The sequence below is a fragment of the Podarcis liolepis genome (assembly GCF_965112155.1).
Source record: "Podarcis liolepis genome assembly, chromosome: 14".
Taxonomy (NCBI): Eukaryota; Metazoa; Chordata; class Lepidosauria; order Squamata; family Lacertidae; genus Podarcis; species Podarcis liolepis.
Genome location: NC_139569.1, coordinates 45,758,465 through 45,777,465, shown reverse-complemented (window position 1 = coordinate 45,777,465; position 19,001 = coordinate 45,758,465). Strand labels below are relative to the sequence as shown.

The 19,001-nt window shown below is 46.2% G+C and overlaps 1 protein-coding gene across 2 annotated transcripts in view; it reads left to right on the top strand.

Annotated features, from left to right (window-relative positions):
- Positions 1-14,206, top strand: part of CD276 (CD276 molecule) — a 50,074-nt gene extending 35,868 nt beyond the window's left edge. Inside the window, exons 5-8 of one of the 2 annotated variants that reach the window (XM_083476014.1) lie at positions 4,344-4,484; positions 5,916-5,954; positions 10,358-10,393; positions 11,019-14,206. In XM_083476014.1, coding sequence (XP_083332140.1) covers positions 4,344-4,484; positions 5,916-5,954; positions 10,358-10,393; positions 11,019-11,041 — 239 coding nt within the window. In that variant the 3' untranslated portion in view covers positions 11,042-14,206. The remainder of the gene's footprint in view (positions 1-4,343; positions 4,485-5,915; positions 5,955-10,357; positions 10,394-11,018) is intronic. The other variant, XM_083476015.1, reaches the window with a different exon arrangement.
- Positions 14,207-19,001: the final 4,795 nt, after the last annotated feature.

Genomic DNA, 19,001 nt, shown 5'->3' with positions numbered 1-19,001 from the left:
GCAAATCCTAACACTTATTTTTACCAAATTTGTCCCTTATTTATTCTTTTCTTTTACTTAATCTTTGCCGCTGTAATCCCCTTTTTTCTAAAACTTCAACATTTTAGCATTCATCAATTTTATAATATTTCTTAAGATAGATTTTAAATTTTTCCCAATCTTCATCCGCCGTCTCTTTCCCCTGATCGCGGATTCTGCCGGTCATTTCAGCCAGTCCCATATAGTCTATCACCTTCATCTGCCATTCTTCCAGAGTGGGTAGATCTTGAGTCTTCCAATGCTTTGCGATGAGAATTCTTGCTGCTGTAGTAGCATACATAAAAAAAGTTCTGTCTTTCTTTGACACCAATTGGCCGACAATGCCCAAGAGGAAGGCCTCTGGTTTCTTAGGAGACTTCCCTGGAGATTTTTAAGCAGAGGTTGGATGGCCATCTGTCATGGATGCTTTACCTGAGATTCCTGCATTACAGGGAGCTGGACTAGATGACCATTGGGGTTCCCTCCAACTCTCCGATTCTATGTTTCTTCCCCCACCTTTCTTCCAAGAACCTCAAGGTGACGGTTATAGTTCTTTCCCAGCCACCCCTCTCAACAACCCTGTAAGGTGGGCTAGGATGGGAGAGAGAGTCACTGGCCCAGGGTGAATTTTGATGGTTGGGCAAGGATGTTTCTATTTTTTTTAAAAAAAAATTATGAACAATTTCAACATAAGAATATATCAAAACATATAATACTAATTATTTCCCCCCTTTCCCCCCACTCCCCATCAAACCCTCCCTCCCCCCTGAGACTTCCCTCAGCTCCTCTCTGATTTCTCATCACATGTTGTTCTCTAAATATTATAAAATTATATCGATCCTTATATTATGTATCTACCATAGTCAAAACCTATATGTACCTATATGTATCTACCATATGTATCTACCATGTTATCAATCAGTAAGTTTGTGTATGTTTATTCATACATATTGTGTATGTTTATTCAAAACCTGCCAAGGAGTCCAATTCATCTTGTTGTCTTTTAAAATACAGTGGTACCTCGGGTTACGTACTTAATTTGTTCTGGAGGTCCGTTCTTAACCTGAAACTGTTCTTAACCTGAAGCACCACTTTAGCTAATGGGGCCTCCTGCTGCTGCCACGCCGCCGCCGTGCGATTTCTGTTCTCATCCTGAAGCAAAGTTCTTAACCTGAGGTACTATTTCTGGTTAGCAGAGTCTGTAACCTGAAGCGTCTGTAACCTGAAGTGTATGTAACCCGAGGTACCACTGTACTTTGTAAAAAGTTCCCATTCTTCTGTAAAGTGACAGCTGTCCTTATCTCACAGTTTGTATGCCAGTTTAGCCAATTCTGGGGCAAGGATGTTTCTCTGGTCCCAGGGCCTGATGCCAAAATCATTGTTAAATGTGGAGTGATTGCAGGCTGGGCGGCGCCTGCCACCCCACTACCTGGGGAGGAATTGGCAAAGTGAGAAAAATAGATCAGAAGGACGGGGGGCTGCAATATCCTCCTCCCCCAATCCTCCAAACGCTTCTGCCCTGACCTACACCAGAGTGACACCAGAATTATCAGGCAGGACAGTGACCTTGATAGTCTTCAACTTGCTCAGTTAGTTTCAATATACAGTGGTGCCTCGCAAGACGAAAAGAATCCGTTCCGCGAGTCTCTTCGTCTTGCGGTTTTTTCGTCTTGCGAAGCAAGCCCATTAGCGGATTAGCGCTATTAGCGGGCTTAGCGGATGAGCTGATAAGCGGCTTAGCGGCTTAGCGGATCAGCTGATAAGCGGCTTAGTGGATCAGCTGATTAGCGGCTTAGCGGCTTAGCGGATCAGCTGATAAGCGGCTTAGTGGATCAGCTGATTAGCGGCTTAGCGGCTTGGGAAAAAGGGGGGGGAGGAAAAAAACCCCGCAGGAACTCGCAAGACATTTTCGTCTTGCGAAGCAAGCCCATAGGAAATTCGTTTTGCGAAGCACCTCCAAAACAGAAAACCCTTTCGTCTAGCGGGTTTTCCATCTTGCGAGGCATTCATCTTGCGGGGCACCACTTTACCGTACTTTTCAGTGTATAAGACTATGTTTTTTTCTTTAAAAAGCATGCTAAAAATGGGGGTCATCCTATACATGGGTAGTACACAGGGTGGGCGTTTGATTGGTTGCTGCCAAGGCAGTCAGCGGCTGTTGTGCGTGTTATTGGTTGCTACGTCAATGAGTGGTGTTGATTGGCTGACACTCCTGCAATTGGGGGGGGCAATTGGCAGCTTCTCCCGGCGATGGGGCAGACAGAAGGCGGACTTATTGATGTGTGCAGGTGAGCGATTTTCAGCAGTCCCCCCTAAAAAAAGCTCAACAACCCTGGGCGATACTCCACAAAAAAGCTGAACAACTCTGTGCCCTCTCCCCCCATTTTATTAAATTTGAGTCCCCACCGTCTTATACATGGCGGTGTCTTATAGACGGAAAAGTACGGTAGTTTCATCTTGCTCAGTTGAAATATCTGGCAGGAATTGTGGGCTTCTCAGGCAATGGCTGTGTTTAAAAATGAGGGTGGCAGAAAACGGGGAAATCCCAACAGAGTGACAATAATTTATTTATATGCTTCCCATCTGGCTAGCTTGCCCACAAAGGAGCCCACAGCTTCTGGTGAAGCGGATTGGTGGTGATCATTACCTTGCAGGCCAGTGCAGAACATTGTCAAGTACGTTTTCTTAAAAGCTATAATTAAGGAAGCATCCGTTCTTGTCCTGCTGCCTATTTAGCATGCAACTGAGTGCACACGTGGGTTTGATGGTGATACTGGAGAGCTGTGGAGAAATCGGCGGGACTTTTGCGAGGAAGCTACCCCCAGCTCTGATGGAGCCCAAATCTATCAGCTGCATACTGGAACTTCCCTTTGAAAGTAGCAAAGCAGTTAATATAGATTTTAATAACTGGTAAAAACTCTGGAAGAGTGATCGGACGTTTACAGCATGTTATTCCTTGAAGGAAAACTACTTGAAAATTATTTACAGGTGGTATTTAACTCAGAGTAGGCTTGCTAAGGGGGACGCGGGTGGCGCTGTGGGTTAAACCACAGAGCCTAGGACTTGCAGATCAGAAGATTGGTGGTTCGAATCCCCACAACGGGGTGAGCTCCCGTTTCTCGGTCCCTGCTCCTGCCAACCTAGCAGTTCAAAAGCACGTCAAAGTGCAAGTAGATAAATAGGTACCGCTCCGGCGGGAAGGTAAACGGCATTTCCGTGCACTGCTCTGGTTCTCTAGAAGTGGCTTGGTCATGCTGGCCACATGACCCAGAAGCTGTACGCTGGCTCCCTCGGCCAATAAAGCGAGATGAGCGTCGCAACCCCAGAGTCGGTCACGACTGGACCTAATGGTCAGGGGTCCCTTTACCTTTACCTTTTAGGCTTGCTAAGATGTTTAAGACTGAATCAGATAAGTGCTGGAGATGCAATGAGGTAGAGGGAATGTTCTTTCATATGTGGTGGACCAGTAAAAGGGTAAAACAGTATTGGGAAATAATTTACAATGAATTGAAAAAAAAATGTATAAAAAGCACTTTTCAAAACAACAACAGATCTCTTTTCGTTGGGGATAATTCAGATGGAAATTCCCAGGTGTCAAAAAGGGTTATTTGTGTATGTGGTCTGTGTTTTGTTAGCCCCAAAAGTGGAAAACGAGCAAGGTCCCAACTAAAGAAGAATGGCAGCTTAAACTGATGGAATATGCACAACTTGCGGATCTAACTTATAGAATAAGAGGACAAGAAGAACCTTCGTTTAAAGAAGATTGGAAAATGTTTATTGAATATGTGGGGGAAAGTCGTGTACACTAGAAAACGTTGGCAGCATTCAGATAAATTCAACAGTGTAAATAAGTTTTGATGAATGCAATAATGGAAAACTGAATTGTATAGTTTATATAAAATATGCAGGGATTTATGTTATGCAAAATGAACCATGGAAAGAGAAGAAGGGAAGTCATTGATATTTTAAGGTTGTTTAAATGAATATTCTAAATTGTAAAACAGAAAATTTAATAAAAATTATAGGTAGATGATAGATAGATAGACAGATAGATAGATAGATAGATAGACATAGATAGATACAATAGATGGATAGTAGCAAAGCAGAACATCTTGCACAAATTTTGCGTGAATATTTCCATACATCTTGAATGGGATGCCTGTTAGGATCTCCTTGTCTAAAGTGAGATCTGGTATGTGTGCAGATAACCTTGCGGTAACCCAGTGGATTTATCTGTTTCCCTTCAGAGACATTTCCCTCCTTTGCTTCCCATCAGTGGCATTGACAGAGACTTTACCATCTTCTCCCTGTTTTCTCCTTTCCAGGTCAACACCTCCTGTTTCCTGCTGTGGCTCTCTGGGTGACAGTAGGATTGGCCATCTGCCTTGTCATCCTCCTGGTTGCCCTGGCGTACGTGTGCCAGAAGAAAATTCGCCAGACATGCAAAGAAGAGAGAGAGAGAGCTGGTATACATAAATATAATCAAAGTGAAAGAATGTCTTTGTGCAAGTCCCCATTGGAGGGTTTGTAGTGCTGCGTCACAAACCTGGGTTTGTGCATGAAGTCAGGGCAGGGGAGGGGAGCAAAAGTGACAGCGTGGCATGGGACCAAGAAGGAAGAGACACCAAGAAAATATAATAATAATAATAATAATAATAATAATAATAATAATAATAATAATAATAATCCTACTGAAAAAGAGGGATGTGGGTGGCGCTGTGGATTAAACCACAGAGCCTAGTACTTGCCGATCAGAAGGTTGGCGGTTCGAATCCCCAAGACAGGGTGAGCTCCCGTTGCTCAGTCCCCGCTCCTGCCAACCTAGCAGTTCAAAAGCCCATCAAAGTGCAAGTAGATAAATAGGTACTGCTCCAGCAGGAAGGTAAACGGCATTTCCGTGCGCTGCTCTGGTTCGCCAGAAGAGGCTTAGTCATGCTTGCCACATGACCCGGAAGCTGTACGCCGGCTCCCTCGGCCAGTAAAGCGAGATGAGCGCCGCAACCCCAGAGTTGGCCTAATGGTCTGGACCTAATGGTCAGGGGCCCCTTTACCTTTACCTTACTGAAAAAGGAAAAAAGAAGAAGAAGGAAGAGACACTGAAATTGTGGTTTAAAACAACGGGAGAAGTTTGAGTAAAGTACTATGGGGTATTTGAGGTTGCCACATCCTTTATCTCCTGCACATGAGACAGCTGAGGAATGGAAGATGCAGAAGTTCTGAGTACAGCAAGTTGGAAAAGATGCTGAAAGGAGAGAAAAAGAGGATGTTTTAAACAAGAGCAGAGGTTTGAGTAAAGTAGGGATGGAAGGACACCGAGAGGGGGAAATGGTGATTTTTAAAAATGGCAGATGTTTAATAAGAGCGAGCAGGGGATGAAAGTGGCAATTTAAAGCAAGTTTTTAGTACAGCGAGAAGGGAGTTTGGGAAGGCTCTGTTGTGTTAGCTTCTTGGTGTTAGTTTCTGAGTTGTACCCATCTCTGCTATTTCTCGTTGCTAAAAGTGGCTTGTTTGCTTGTTAAAAAACAACCCCTCAATGTTTCTGTAGTGTGGCCCACCTTTCTCCTGCCTGGTGTTACTAGACTACAACTCCAGTGCTATTTTTCTGGGGGGAAAGAGGTGCCGGAACTCACAATGAACGCTTCCCTTATTCTCTTATAATGGCAATGACGCCCACCTGAGAGGTGTTTTGGCTGGATGGGAGTTGGGAGTCTGATGGGAGTTGGAGTCGCACAACAACAGGAAGACCATATGTTTTCCATCCTTGATCCGAATCTTAATAGTATCAGTGAGTCCAGTACTACACAGCTCCACCTGGCCTGGTAATGGGGATATTTAACCACTGGATGGCAGTGTTTGGTTTTTATTTTTAAACCTTCCTTTTTCACTTTTTTTTCCAGCAAGAGAGGAACAGGATGAAGGAGAAGGATCCAAGACAGGTTAGTTGGATTTTGTATCTTTCTGGCAGCCCCAGAGCAAGAACTCTGGGGTGGGTCATGTGCTAACAACTGTAGCTTGCCAATTTACGCATCCTGGCCAACGTGAAACTGCGCATGGGGAGAGCAGCCTGTTTCTGATTGTATGTTCTGGGCTGAAAAGTCTACTTGGAAACAACTTGGAACCCAAACACTGCAAACCCGGAAGTAAGGACACTGACAAACTGGAACGTGTCCAGAGGAGGGCAACCAAAATGGTCAAAGGCCTGGAAACGATGCCTTATGAGGAACGGCTAAGGGAGCTGGGCATGTTTAGCCTGGAGAAGAGAAGGTTAAGGGGTGATATGATAGCCATGTTCAAATATATAAAAGGATGTCACATAGAGGAGGGAGAAAGGTTGTTTTCTGCTGCTCCAGAGAAGCGGACACGGAGCAATGGATCCAAACTACAAGAAAGAAGATTCCACCTAAACATTAGGAAGAACTTCCTGACAGTAAGAGCTGTTCGACAGTGGAATTTGCTGCCAAGGAGTGTGGTGGAGTCTCCTACTTTGGAGGTCTTTAAGCAGAGGCTTGACAACCATATGTCAGGAGTGCTCTGATGGTGTTTCCTGCTTGGCAGGGGGTTGGACTCGATGGCCCATGTGGTCTATTCCAACTCTATGATTCTATGATTCTAAGTGTTCCTGTTTGTGAACATTTTTCGGAAGCCGAATGTGCTCTGTTTTGAGTGCCACACTTCCGTTTTGAGTGTTACGATTCTGATTTGAGTGCCACACTTCTGTTTTGAGTGCTACACTGAGGTCTGTTTGTTTTTGCGGCTTTTTTGTTTTGTTTTTGTGACTCTGTGGAAACCAGTTCAGCTACTGATTGATTGATTGTGTGGCTGCAGTGCATGGTTTATTGCTTTCATTTTATGGATCAATGGTCTCGTTAGATAGTAAAATTCATGTTAAATTGCTGTTTTAGGCATTGTTTTGAAAAGTCTGGAACGAATCAATCCATTTCGCATTACTTTCTATGGGAAAGCTGCCTTGGTTTTGGAACGCTTTGGTTTTGGAATGGACTTCCAGAACGGATTAAGTTTGAGAACAGTAGTAGCAGAGCACTAGATTGGGTCAATATTATTCCTGCTGTTCAGGCTAGGGATTCTGTTGAATTTGAAGCTGGAGCAGCGCTATATTTTTCCTTCTATCTTCAGTGTTTGGGCTAGGGCTGCTGTTGCATATGTGGCCAGAATGGCACGACATGTACAGCTTTCTTCCAACACGGAGTGCTTTGAGAGCATCACCACCATGGTTGCATGCCTAACTTGGGTGCCACGAGGAAGGGCTGTAGCTCAGTGGTAGAGCTCAGGCTTTGCATGCAGGAGGTCCCAGGTTCAATCCCCAGCATCTCCAAGTACCGTATTTTTTGCTCTATAAGACTCACTTTTTCCCTCCTCAAAAGTAAAGGGAAATGTGTGTGCGTCTTATGGAGCGAATGCAGGCTGCGCAGCTATCACAGAAGCCAGAACAGCAAGAGGAATTACTGCTTTCACTGCGCAGCGATCCCTCTTGTTGTTCTGGCTTCTGAGATTCAGAATATTTTTTTTCTTGTTTTCCTCCTCCAAAAACTAGGTGCGTCTTGTGGTCTGGTGCGTCTTATAGAGCAAAAAATACGGTATACCCCTTTATTTTGCCTTTGACTGCTGAGATATATACGACCTCATCTGCACAGTGCATTTAAAGCAATATCGTGCCACTTTAAAGAGCTGTGGCTTCTCCTGAAGAATCATGGGAATTGTGTCGGATACTCAAGCTGCAGTCAGAGGTCACTGGCCTTTTCTCCAGGCATTCGGCTTGAGATCCTGTTGACCTCCCCGTCTGCGTCTCCCGGCAGGATACAGGCAAGGTCTCTATCGGCGATCCCACTCAACGTGAGAGGGACACACCCCTCCTCCCTCCTCCCTGCTTCCCTCAGGGAGGGGAAAGAGTCAGACAGAAATCTATTTACATGTCTTTATTCCTGTCATTCCAGCAGTACAGAGAAACGTGTCTGCACTCTCCAGTCTCCAACAGTAGAGAGATAAACTCCACCCCTGTACTTCCAGTACAGGTCAGATGACACTCTGAGCTAACATCCGGTGCTCAGTGCTGTGAATAGACTGCCCCTTTTTTCCAATAGTACAGTCCCACACATCAACATCCTGTTTTGCATTCCAGACACCTGCAGCTGGCTTTCGCATTGCTGCTTTTTCCTGACAAATTGGCTTGTTAAGGGTACTGTCAGTACATCCCTATTCCTCCCCCACCAAACTACAACTCCCAGAATGGTGTAACCATCAACCCCTGTTCCCAGGGAATTTCCGAGAACTGTAGCTCTGGGAATAGGGGTTTCGTAACAACTCTCAACACCTTTTGCAAACTACAGTTCCCAGGAGTTTTTGTGGGGGGAGCCAGGACTGTTTAGAGTGTTATGATACTGCTTTAAGTGTGTGGTGCAGATGGGGCTTGTATTAGGATGCACACTATTCTTCTGACGTAAATTTAACAGATTTTAATAGGGTCTCTTTATATGATTGTAACCCAACCTTGTGAAGGAAAACTTAGAAATCCTATAAATCAGGGACATCCAAGTCCCAATAGACTGGGATCTACTCACAGTATTAAAAAAATCTGGCAGTGATCTACCCATTGTCGTAAAAAGACCTGCAGTGATCTACCCAAACTTGTGGAGCTTTTTTTAGTAAGCCAAAGTTTTTTGTTTTGCTTTTTTGTAAGGAGATTGTGCACAATAAATAAGTGTGAGTGGGGAGAGCCATGTCTGAACCCTGGAGAGCTTCTGCCAGCCAATACCGAGCTAGGTGGACCAGGGGTCTGACTCTGTCCAAGTCAGTTTCTTATGTCCCTCCCACCCACCGATATTGACTTGGAGCAGAGAATTCCCTGATGTGCTTCAGCAAGCTCTCAGCCATGCAGGCCTCTGATAAACTGGATTATCATTTTAATAAAGTGTGATAGCTGCACTCGGCTGTAATCAAATGGATTAATTATAAGCCTGGTGATTCCCTTTATCTGCTTCTGAGCACAGCAATAGACACATTGCACATAGATTGCCTGGTTTCTAATCTTTCCTTGAGAGTGCGGAGGCTTCAGGCATCGTCGTCTACCTGTGTGACTGTGGTATTCGGGGGGGGGGGAGGGGAGGGAAGCAGGCAGTGAGGTTTGCAGATTTGTCCCCCTCCTTTTGAGAAGTAGTCCTGTTGTGCTTCACATCCACATTAGGCAGCGGAGCACAAGGATGCAAATTGAGGGTCCATAGCTCTGTCAATTCTCTGGTTAGAAGGATCTTCAGGTAGCAGGCGGAGGGAAAGACCTCTAACTGGGAGCTGCTGCCAGCCAGAGCAGGAAGCAGTGGTCCAAAGGGGCAAATAGTCTGCCCCAGTGGGAGGCAGCTTTCTATGTTCCTACCGGATTCCATTTTGAAACCTTAGCTTCTCGTTCTACTCCTGTGCACCATGCAATTCATTACCTTGAATCACAGGCGCTGCGTTGCCCCCAAGATTGGGGGGCGGGGGCAGGTGTGTATGTGATGTCACCCGTGTATGTGATGTGTGTGTGAGATGTCGCATGATGTCAGTACGTTTCTGAGCACAATTCAAAGTGTTGGTGCTGACCTTTAAAGCCCTAAATGGCCCCGGTCCAGTATATTTGAAGGAGCGTCTCCACACCCATCGTTCTACCTGGACAGTGAGGTCCAGCACCAAGGGCCTTCTGGTGGTTCCCTCACTGCGAGAAGCCAAGCTACAGGGAACCAGGCAGAGGGCCTTCTCGGTAGTGGCGCCCTCCCTGTGGAACGCCCTCCCACCAGATGTCAAAGAGAACAGCAACTACCAGACTTTTAGATGACATCTGAAGGCAGCCCTGTTTAGGGAAGCTTTTAATGTTTGATGTATTACAGTATTTTAATATTTTTTTGGAAGCCGCCCAGAGTGGCTGGGGAAGCCCAGCCAGATGGGCAGGGTATAAATAATAAATTATTATTATATTATTATCTGCGTCTTCCAACGCCATGGAGACCAAACCGGTGCAGCCTAGCGGAAGGCTGTCCTGGCCTGCGTGGTGTCAGGAGACCCCTTTCCACTTTCTCCACCCCACAGATAGTTTTGTGCCCCTCTATCCTGCACTTTTCTGAACCGTTTCCAGCTCTAAAGCAGCCTTTCTGAGTTGGGTCTGGGGAGGGAGGGAGTCTGCTGTCTCTCCGGAGTGGGGTAAGACACACACGTTTGCGCTCTGCAAGAGTTGTAGACAGAAAGTCATATTCTCCACGATTCATGCTAGTCTGTTCAGTACATTTGCTCAGCGTTACGCCCTAGGGCCTAATAATCTCATGTGCTGTGCTCTTCTTTCTCTTTCCCCCGACAGCTTTGCAGCCTCTGAAGAACACGGAAAACAAAGAAGGTAAAGGAAAGTTTCCCCTCAGTGGTTGCTACCCCTGTGTTGAGCTGCTTTGAAGTGAAAAGCAGCACGTTGCAGTCAATGTGCAGATTGTCACTTCCACAGGTCAAGCATGATATGCGCACCTTGACAGAGCTAATAACCCCCAGATCTTTGACCTCTTTCTTTGCCTCCTCTTGATGGTGGTGATGATTGCCCTCTCTGCCCCACTTGATGCCAGAGTGAGGGCAGGAAGCATTGCCCTCTGTCTGAATTGGCTTCAGTTGTCATTGCAAAGCCAACTCAGAGTGAGAACGCATTTTGGGTAAAAAGAAAGGAAGTGCCCACATGATGGAGCCCTGTTGCAGAATCGACTTTGTGTGTGATATTTGTGTGTCTGAAACCTGCAAATACAGCAGTAAAGTTGGGTAGAACCTTCCCCCTTCCCTCATTCCTCCCCTGATCTCTCTCTCATCTCCCTTATCAACTACATGACGCATCAGTGATGGGCTTCTGAACATGGCCCCATAACTGCTTCACCTGGTAATAGGCCTGCAGGAGAAAATGCATACATCTCCCCTCTTTTTTCAGTTTGGTCACTTACCCATTTTCCGCGTGGTTTCATTTCCTCCCTCCCTTTTCTTTCCAGACATTGGAGAAGAAATTGACTGACCAGAATTGGAAGGGAAATGCAGTTGTGCTACCACAAGGGTCACATAGCAAGCTGTGATCCTGCTCCTCCATCAATGGACTGCCGAAAATGTGACAGACGCAGCATGCACAGAGACCTTTCACCTGGTGCCTGCTGCAGTTTGCTGATTTTGGCCATCACCAATTGCCTTCTCCCCCCCTACCTTCTCCACAAAGATACAACCCTGAAATCTCTCTGTCCCCGTGAGACTCTCTTCTTCCCATTAGAAGCAGATCGTCGCTTACTGATGACATCCTCCCACCGCCAACCTCCCAGGACTGGGATGCTCCGAGTTCCCATTCCATAGTCTTACTGGGACGCTCCAAGAGTTCAACCACCAATGATCCTGTCAACTGATACAAAGGGAAAGGGAATGACTTCCTGCTTGAATGAGAGTAATTTGGACAAACCACATGTACTGTAAAGAAAAGGGGAGAACTTACAGATCAACTTGCCACTCAAACAGAGGAGATCATGGCACTCAAAGCTGTTTTGAGGGTCAGTTTTCAGTTGGATTTGCTTGTAGGCATGCCACCTGTCCAATTTTAGATCAGCACGGCTGGAGTTGTGTTGTGTTCTCTCTTATGTTTGCTGGAGGCTGGGAAATGACCATTGACTTTATAACAGGGGCAGGGAGCCCCTTTCAACCTGAGGAGCATGCCATTCTTTCAGGGCCCGCATGGCCCTGCTGGATAGGGCTGGGAGCAAAAGTGGGAAGGGCAATGAATGTAAAATTTAACTTTGTAGGCTAGCTTCACGTGCACCTCTCTGGCGTTCATCGAGAGAAGGAAGAGGCACAGTCAGAGTTCCAGGGCACATTTCAGCCAGGCGAAAACACACCAGTTAGATGCGAAGCAGGGACACTAGGGGTGTAATGTGGAGAGTCCTGGGGGCCAAATAAAAATGACCGCAGGGCCACATTCAGCACCCAAACCTGACGTTCCCTAACTCTGCTTTTTAACCTAATGGCAATAGCTGCCAAGAAGCAGGAAGGGCCCTTCACTCAGCGGTGTAATGTACACATGCTTGGCAAACAGAAAGTCAGTCACAATCCTTGATGGCCCCACCTAGAAGAGTGTTGTCAGGAAGCACTGCTAGGAAGATCTCTGCGGTAGATCCTAGAGATTTGGATCCCATTTGGAATCAGCAGTGCTGGCCAGGTGGATCAGTAATTGACTCAATGTGGGAGAGCCTCCTATTTCCCTAACTGAGCATAACTAAGAGATGCACGAGAAGGCATTATCTTTTTTGAAAAGAAAAACCACATGAGGTGAATTGCTCTTTCAGGTCTCTTGGAAGAAGGGGATAAGATTCAGCACTAAGTCCTACTGGATGAAGCCATAGGTCCACCTCAGGGCCAACCAAAGGCCTGTGGGGAGCAGAACAACCACAGCACTCTCCCCACATGTGAGTCTCAGGAGTTGTTTCTCAGAGGCTAAGTCCTTGTGGCACTGCAGGTAGAAGCATAGCTATCACAGCCAGTAGCCCTTGAGAGGCTTCTCCATGAATTTATCCAATTGTCTCTTAAAGCCTTTCAGGTTGGTGGCCATCCCTCCGTCTCGTGGGAACGAGCTCCATAATGTGCTGTGTCAAAGTCCCTCCTTTTGCCTGTCCTGAATTTTCCAATATTAGCTGAATGATGGCCTCGAGTTTCTAGTATTATCTTTGTGAAGCTCGCCTTCAGATGTTGGTCTCTTCTCCCTCTCAGCCTTCCTTCCACAGCTGGAAAACAATCACAGGTGAAATGGGTAGCCTCTTTCCTGAGCTGAAACAGGAATGCGGCGCTGGCAGTGCCTTCACTCAAACGACGGCCCCACTTGCCGAATGGGGCTTACTCTCAGCCAAGTCCGCATAGCATTTCAGAAATCTTCTCCCCTTTACACCTCAAACCCAAAGCCTTTATTCTGTGGAACGGGAATGTTTCAGAATTGAGCGCGTTTCTGTTCCGGTAATGTTTCCTGTGCCTGGGGCAAAACAGCATAGTGTGAGGTTCCTGAAGGTGCTCATATGATTTTAGAGCCCACTGCAACCTCCAGCTGCTGTTTGCCATGTCTGGAAGCAAATCCACAACTGTGGGGGTGAGTGGAATTTGCAGGGATCTCTTAATATTAGATGCAAACAAAGGGAAAACTATATGGCAAAGCAACTGCTTTGGCCCAGCAATTGGGCTGCTTCTTCTTCCTCTGTTGAGAGAGAGAGAATTTCCATTCACTGTTGACAATGGAAGACTTTGGAGCCATGTTTTAAGATTCTGCTTTTGGTTTGAGCATTGCAACACAACAGGGTATGGTGTTTTGTATGCACCAGGGTAGCGTTATTTTGCCTTTTGCTTGCTTTCCTCCCAGTTAACCACCTGGTTCACTGGAGTTAAATTTCTTTGGTTTTTTCCGAGAGAGCATTCAGTTCTGTCTCTTTGGTGTTTTTTAATATATAAAAATACTGGACTGAAAATGGATGGCTAGTCATGGTACTAGCGAGGGGGAATCTGCTGGTCAGATGGCTCCCTCTACCCCATAAGCTGAACCAAAGAGTAAACTTGGCTTTATTGCGTTTCTGATTAGATTTCTACCCAACATAGTCTACATTATTTAGCATGTTATTTGCAAATCTGCAGAGATCTGGTTTATTGGGGAGGGCAGGGTTGCATTCTCCCTTTTTATCCCAACCCGCAAAGCCAGGGTAGCCGCCATGGTGCTTTCCAAGTGTTTGGAACTGCAGTTCCCATTGGCCTCAGCCAGTGTGCTCAAGATTGATGGGAGTTGTAGCACGGCAACACCTAGAAAGCACCGTGTTGCTTACCGCTGACCAAAGAAGTTGGGGAGTACAGCTGGCAGACACTGAACACTTCAGAAGTAGAGTAGATATTAGAAAGTTTGGGATAAGGGCTGAGGCAGGGAGGGTGTGCAGTATCTGTTGAACTGTGGACTGCTAGATGTCTCATTCTCACACATTTCTTGCTTTCTAAGTCTAATATTTTCTGGGGATTTTCTCTCTCTCTCACTCAAAAGGGCTTAGAAACTTGCTGCGTTGTTTTTTTAATAAAGAAAAGTACATTCAAACTTTTTAAATTAATTAGCTATTTAAAATGTTAGGATTTTGAGTCCTTAGTGCCTTTGGAGATCTAATAAACATTTGGTTCTTTGGGGCGAATGTTTCCTTTGTGCATGGTAGAGGTGTGAGATAATAATAATAATAATAATAATAATAATAATAATAATAATAATAATAATAATATTTATTTATACCCCGCCCGCCCCAGCCAAGGCCGGGCTCAGGGCGGCTAACAAGCAATAATAAAAACAAGTTGAATGAATACAACTTAAAAACAAGATTAAAATACAACATTAAAATATTGAAACATTAAAATATTAAAATGCAGCCTCATCACAAGAGGAAAAAGGAAAAAGAAAGAGGGGGAGGGAATCAAATTGGCTCCAAGCCAAAGGCCAGGCGGAACAACTCTGTCTTACAGGCCCTGCGGAAAGAAATCAGATCCTGCAGGGCCCTGGTCTCATGAGACAGAGCGTTCCACCAGGCTGGAGCCAGTGTTTAGAAGGCCCTGGCTCTGGTTGAGGCTAATCTAACTTCCTTAGGGCCTGGGACCTCTAGGGTGTTGCTATTTATGGACCTTGAGGCTCTCCGTGGGGCATACCGGGAGAGGCGGTCCCGTAGGTACAAGGGTCCTAGGCCGTGAAGGGCTTTAAAAGTCAAAACCAGCACCTTAAACCTGACCCTGTACTCCACCAGGAGCCAGTGCAGCTGGAAAAGCACTGGGTGAATATGCTCCCATGGCAGAGACCCCGTGAGGAGCCTCGCTGCAGCATTCTGCACCCGCCAGAAGGCCTTCGGCGCTGGACCTCAGCGTCCAGGCAGAACGATGGGGGTGGAGGCGCTGCTTCAGGTATATTGGGCCGAGACCGTTTAGGTATGCGCATGCGTACTCCATCCATTCCCCTCCCTCACTCTACCCTGCTCCGTGGTGCCACTGCATGCCATTTTCTTAACTAAGGAATGCGAGATTTCTCAGTTTGAGCAGGTAAAAAGATTATGGGGCACTGTTCATTACAATTTTTTTTGTAATTGGATGTTTTATACTTTTGGGGTGGGGGTAATGTATTCTTGCCTGCTGGAGGAATTGCAATTCAACAGTAAATTTGCACGGGGTGGTTTATTTTGAACGCTCACCATCGCAAATCTGAATGAGGCCATTTTTGCAAGAGCATCCAGTCTCTGTCTGGGCTTCTCATGCACAGCAAGCAGGGCCTGCTGACAGGCAGGTGGCAGAATCAGTCCATCTGTCGGATGAGAGAATTCCAACTAGAGCTGAGGCAAATTCAGATGGGGAAAGAAAAGCTATTGGGCAAGCTTTGCTAACTTGAATTCATTTCCAAAACCTTTTGCGTATTCTGCCTCCCCTCAAAATGTCCCCAGTTATCGATGTTGTGGGATCACATAAAATTTTGGGATAGAGAGCCTTGTTCATCTTGAGGGCCGCAAGGGGAACATTTCAGGGGCCACATGCCAGTGGTGCATGGGGCCAGAGGCAGAAGTGGGTAGAGCAATGCGTGTGTCTCTTACCTTTGTATACTAGGCTACATTTCAGAGAGGCAAAAAGATTCCTGCTTTGCAGGGCAACTTGTCAGTCATGGCCAGGAAAGTGTTCTTCCCGAGACTGGTTATAACCTGTTAATTATAACCTGTTATAATTATGGTCTTCAGTATGATACATCTGTTTGAGGATGCACATGTGTCAAATGAGATGTGACTTTAAGCACATGATTCAGAAACACAAACTGGCCACATATTTCCATTTACCAAAAGGCAGCTATGATCTAAATTGGGAGAACAGCACAGAGCAGAAAGAGTTCAGCCCATCTCCTGCTGCGCCTCAGCCCTGATTTGGGTTGGGGCTCCTGTGGCTGCTTTTTGTAGAGAAAGAGATGTGACGAGTCCAAGCACATTTTTATTTTAAAAATGTTGTGCTTCCAAAAGTAAAATGGATTAAATGTCCTGGAGAGATTACAATTCTTTTGTGTCAACAAGAGAATGTGAGTTGGGGGGGGCGGTCGGTCTCTTTTTTCTAGAAGCCCTGCTTTTGGTGTATGAAAATTTGGAACTAATGAAGCTTTTTCCATCATGTATATAAATGGTGAGGAAAACTTCATCTGTCTGAACTTAATGTGAAGGAATACTCCATGCTCAAGGCCCTGAAATCAAGATATACTATGTCCACAGCATCCCCCTGATCCACCAAGCTTGTACAACAAAAGAAATGAGATTTGTCTGGCAAGACTTGTCTTTGAGAAACCCATTCTGGGTCTTAGGAATCAGAGCATCATTTTCTAAGTGCTCACAGACCTGCTGGGCTGCTGCTGCGCCACTCTTGGGACAAGGCGGGTTTGGGAGGGTGAGGGCTGCCCCCTATCTTGGGTTGGGGGGATTGCTCCTTCTCTTGGTGTGAGGAGGGTTTGGGGGCTGCCCTTTCTATCTGGGGTGACATGAGTGCTGCTCCTTCTGTTGGGGGGGTGCTCCCGGGGGAAGCTGCCCCCTTCTCCCCTGAGGGAGGGCTGTGTTGTTAGCTGTCCCCTTCCCTTGTGTTGGGAACCTGGGAAGGGGAGGGAGTCGGGAGGAGCTGCTTGCCCTCAGGGTCTTCCAGGCACCCTCTGGGCTGAAAGGGAGAGAAAAAGAGAGGGACATTTCATTCATTCATGAAATTATTTCTGTACTGCTTTGTTTCAGTCACACACACATATTCATTCATGGAAGCTGTTTACAGCAATCCAAGCCATAGAAGTATTAAAGACAGGCATGCATTAACCCTTTGTGGAGGGCTGTGTCATCCTCTTGTCATGAATATAACGCAGGGGGATAAGTGCATACTTACAAGTATATAGAAGTACAAACACAGCTCCATACCTCGAAAGAAAGTGCTACAGAAAAATGGCAGTTGCCCTTTGCATTTTAAACTCCCTTAGGAAACAGCCTCTTCTGTAGGAAAAACAGTGTAAGTAGCAGGCCAGGCTCTGCAAAACACTTGTCCACACCTCAGCCATCAAACAGCAGGGGGCAAAGCAGAGACACACACCTTGTGGAAGTTGTTATTATTAAATGTATTTATTAAAGGTATATACTGCCCTTAATCCACAGATCACAGGGCGTTGACCACATAAAAATGCAACATAAAAGCACAAAATAAATGAGAACAGCAAGAACAAAAAATAAACCAATAACCCACCCCCATATAATAATGTTATTAATTAAGGCCTATAAACTCTCTTTTATGAATAAAAACACTATAAATGTTCAAATAAAATGTTTTTATAACAAAATACCTAAAGAAGGTTATCTACCCATAAATATAGGACTATGCGAACATATAGGACTTGTGTCTCTATTGTGGAGGCCGGGGACGTATGGCAGCCACATGACCGTCAAAGATGGGGTCTTGCTGTAACAAGAGAGTCCACTGCTAGCTGATTTTGACACCTTCAGCCAACAGCTCCAAGTCATGTACATGGAGCCCGTGAGAACCCAGACTGCCAACCGCCTGATCAGGGAGCTGAAACAGGGGAGTCGCTTGTTGGGGAAGTATGCCAGTGAATTTCAGCTGCTGGCACAGGACTTGGCCTGGAATCAGGCAGCTCTAGTGGACCAGTTTCAAGAAGGACTCTTCGGCCACTGACTGTGAGCAGCATGTACGCACCGTGCTGCAGAGATTACAAGAGCATTGCCTGTTCACCAAGCTCTCTGAGTGCGAGTTTGACAAGCCCACCGTCGACTTCCTGGGCATTTCGGCCAATGGCATTGCCATGGACCCTGGCAAGGTGGAGACTATTTTGTCCTGGCAGCCTCCCCATAACCCCAAGAAGGTGCAGCACCTGCTGGGATATGCGAACTACTATTCTTGGTTCACCCTGCACTTCGCTCCGGTGACAGTACCTCTACCACCCTCCTTTGGAAAAAGGCTGTGTTTGTCTGGGACGGTGCAACTCAGAAGGCATTAGACGCCTTGAAGGCGGTGTTTGCTTCTCAGCCCATCCTTCGGCAACCAGACCTGGCACTGCTGTTTGTGGTGGAAAGTGATGCCTTGGATAGGGGCGCTGCTACTGCAGGCCGACCCACAGCCTTCAACGTTCTACCCCTGTGGGCCTTTGAGATGTGGGCCTTTGAGATGTGGCATCATTTGTTAGAGGGGGCCAGTTATCCAGTTGAAGTTCAGACAGACCTTCGGAACCTAGAACATCTCCAGTCAGCCAAGAAGCTGAATCAGCGCCAGATCCGATGGTCCCAGTTCTTCAATTTCAAGGTCATCTATATTCCCAGCAGCCAGAACCAGCGGGCTGATGCTCTTCTCATATTCCACTGGCGGTTGCGTATTTAGCTGCCTACTTGAACTCCAGGCAAATGGGGATTAAAGGGGCTGGAAACAAACTATCATAGTCTCCCTCTGCCCCTGACCCACCCAGGAAGAAGCGGAGGCCTGGGCCAACCACAGAATGGGGATCGGTCTGGAGGGGAAGCAGACTTACCATGGATCTTAAGCAGTTCTCTTAGGTCGGGGAAGACAAGAGTCAGCTCCTCCTGAGAAAGGAGTTTTTCTTTATATAGTTGCTGGTAGAACAGCACAGCCACAATACGCAGGGAGCCTCCTGGCCCAAAGTGACCTCCATGCTGACCGGCAGGAGGTCCCCAGTTAATGTAGACAATAGCGAGCTTGACGGATCAAGGAGTCAGACTCAGTTTGAGGCGGCTTTTGATGTTCCTGTGACTGTTTGTAAATAAATACAACTTTTGTAAAATGTCAGAAGGCTCCAGTAACCTCATTCCATAGGAAACCAAGCCAGGCGACCACTGCCCACCTGAAATTTATGTACTTGGAGAATTAGGACTCGTATAACCATAGCATTTTTCTGTTTTAGAAATCAGACGTGGGCAAACCTT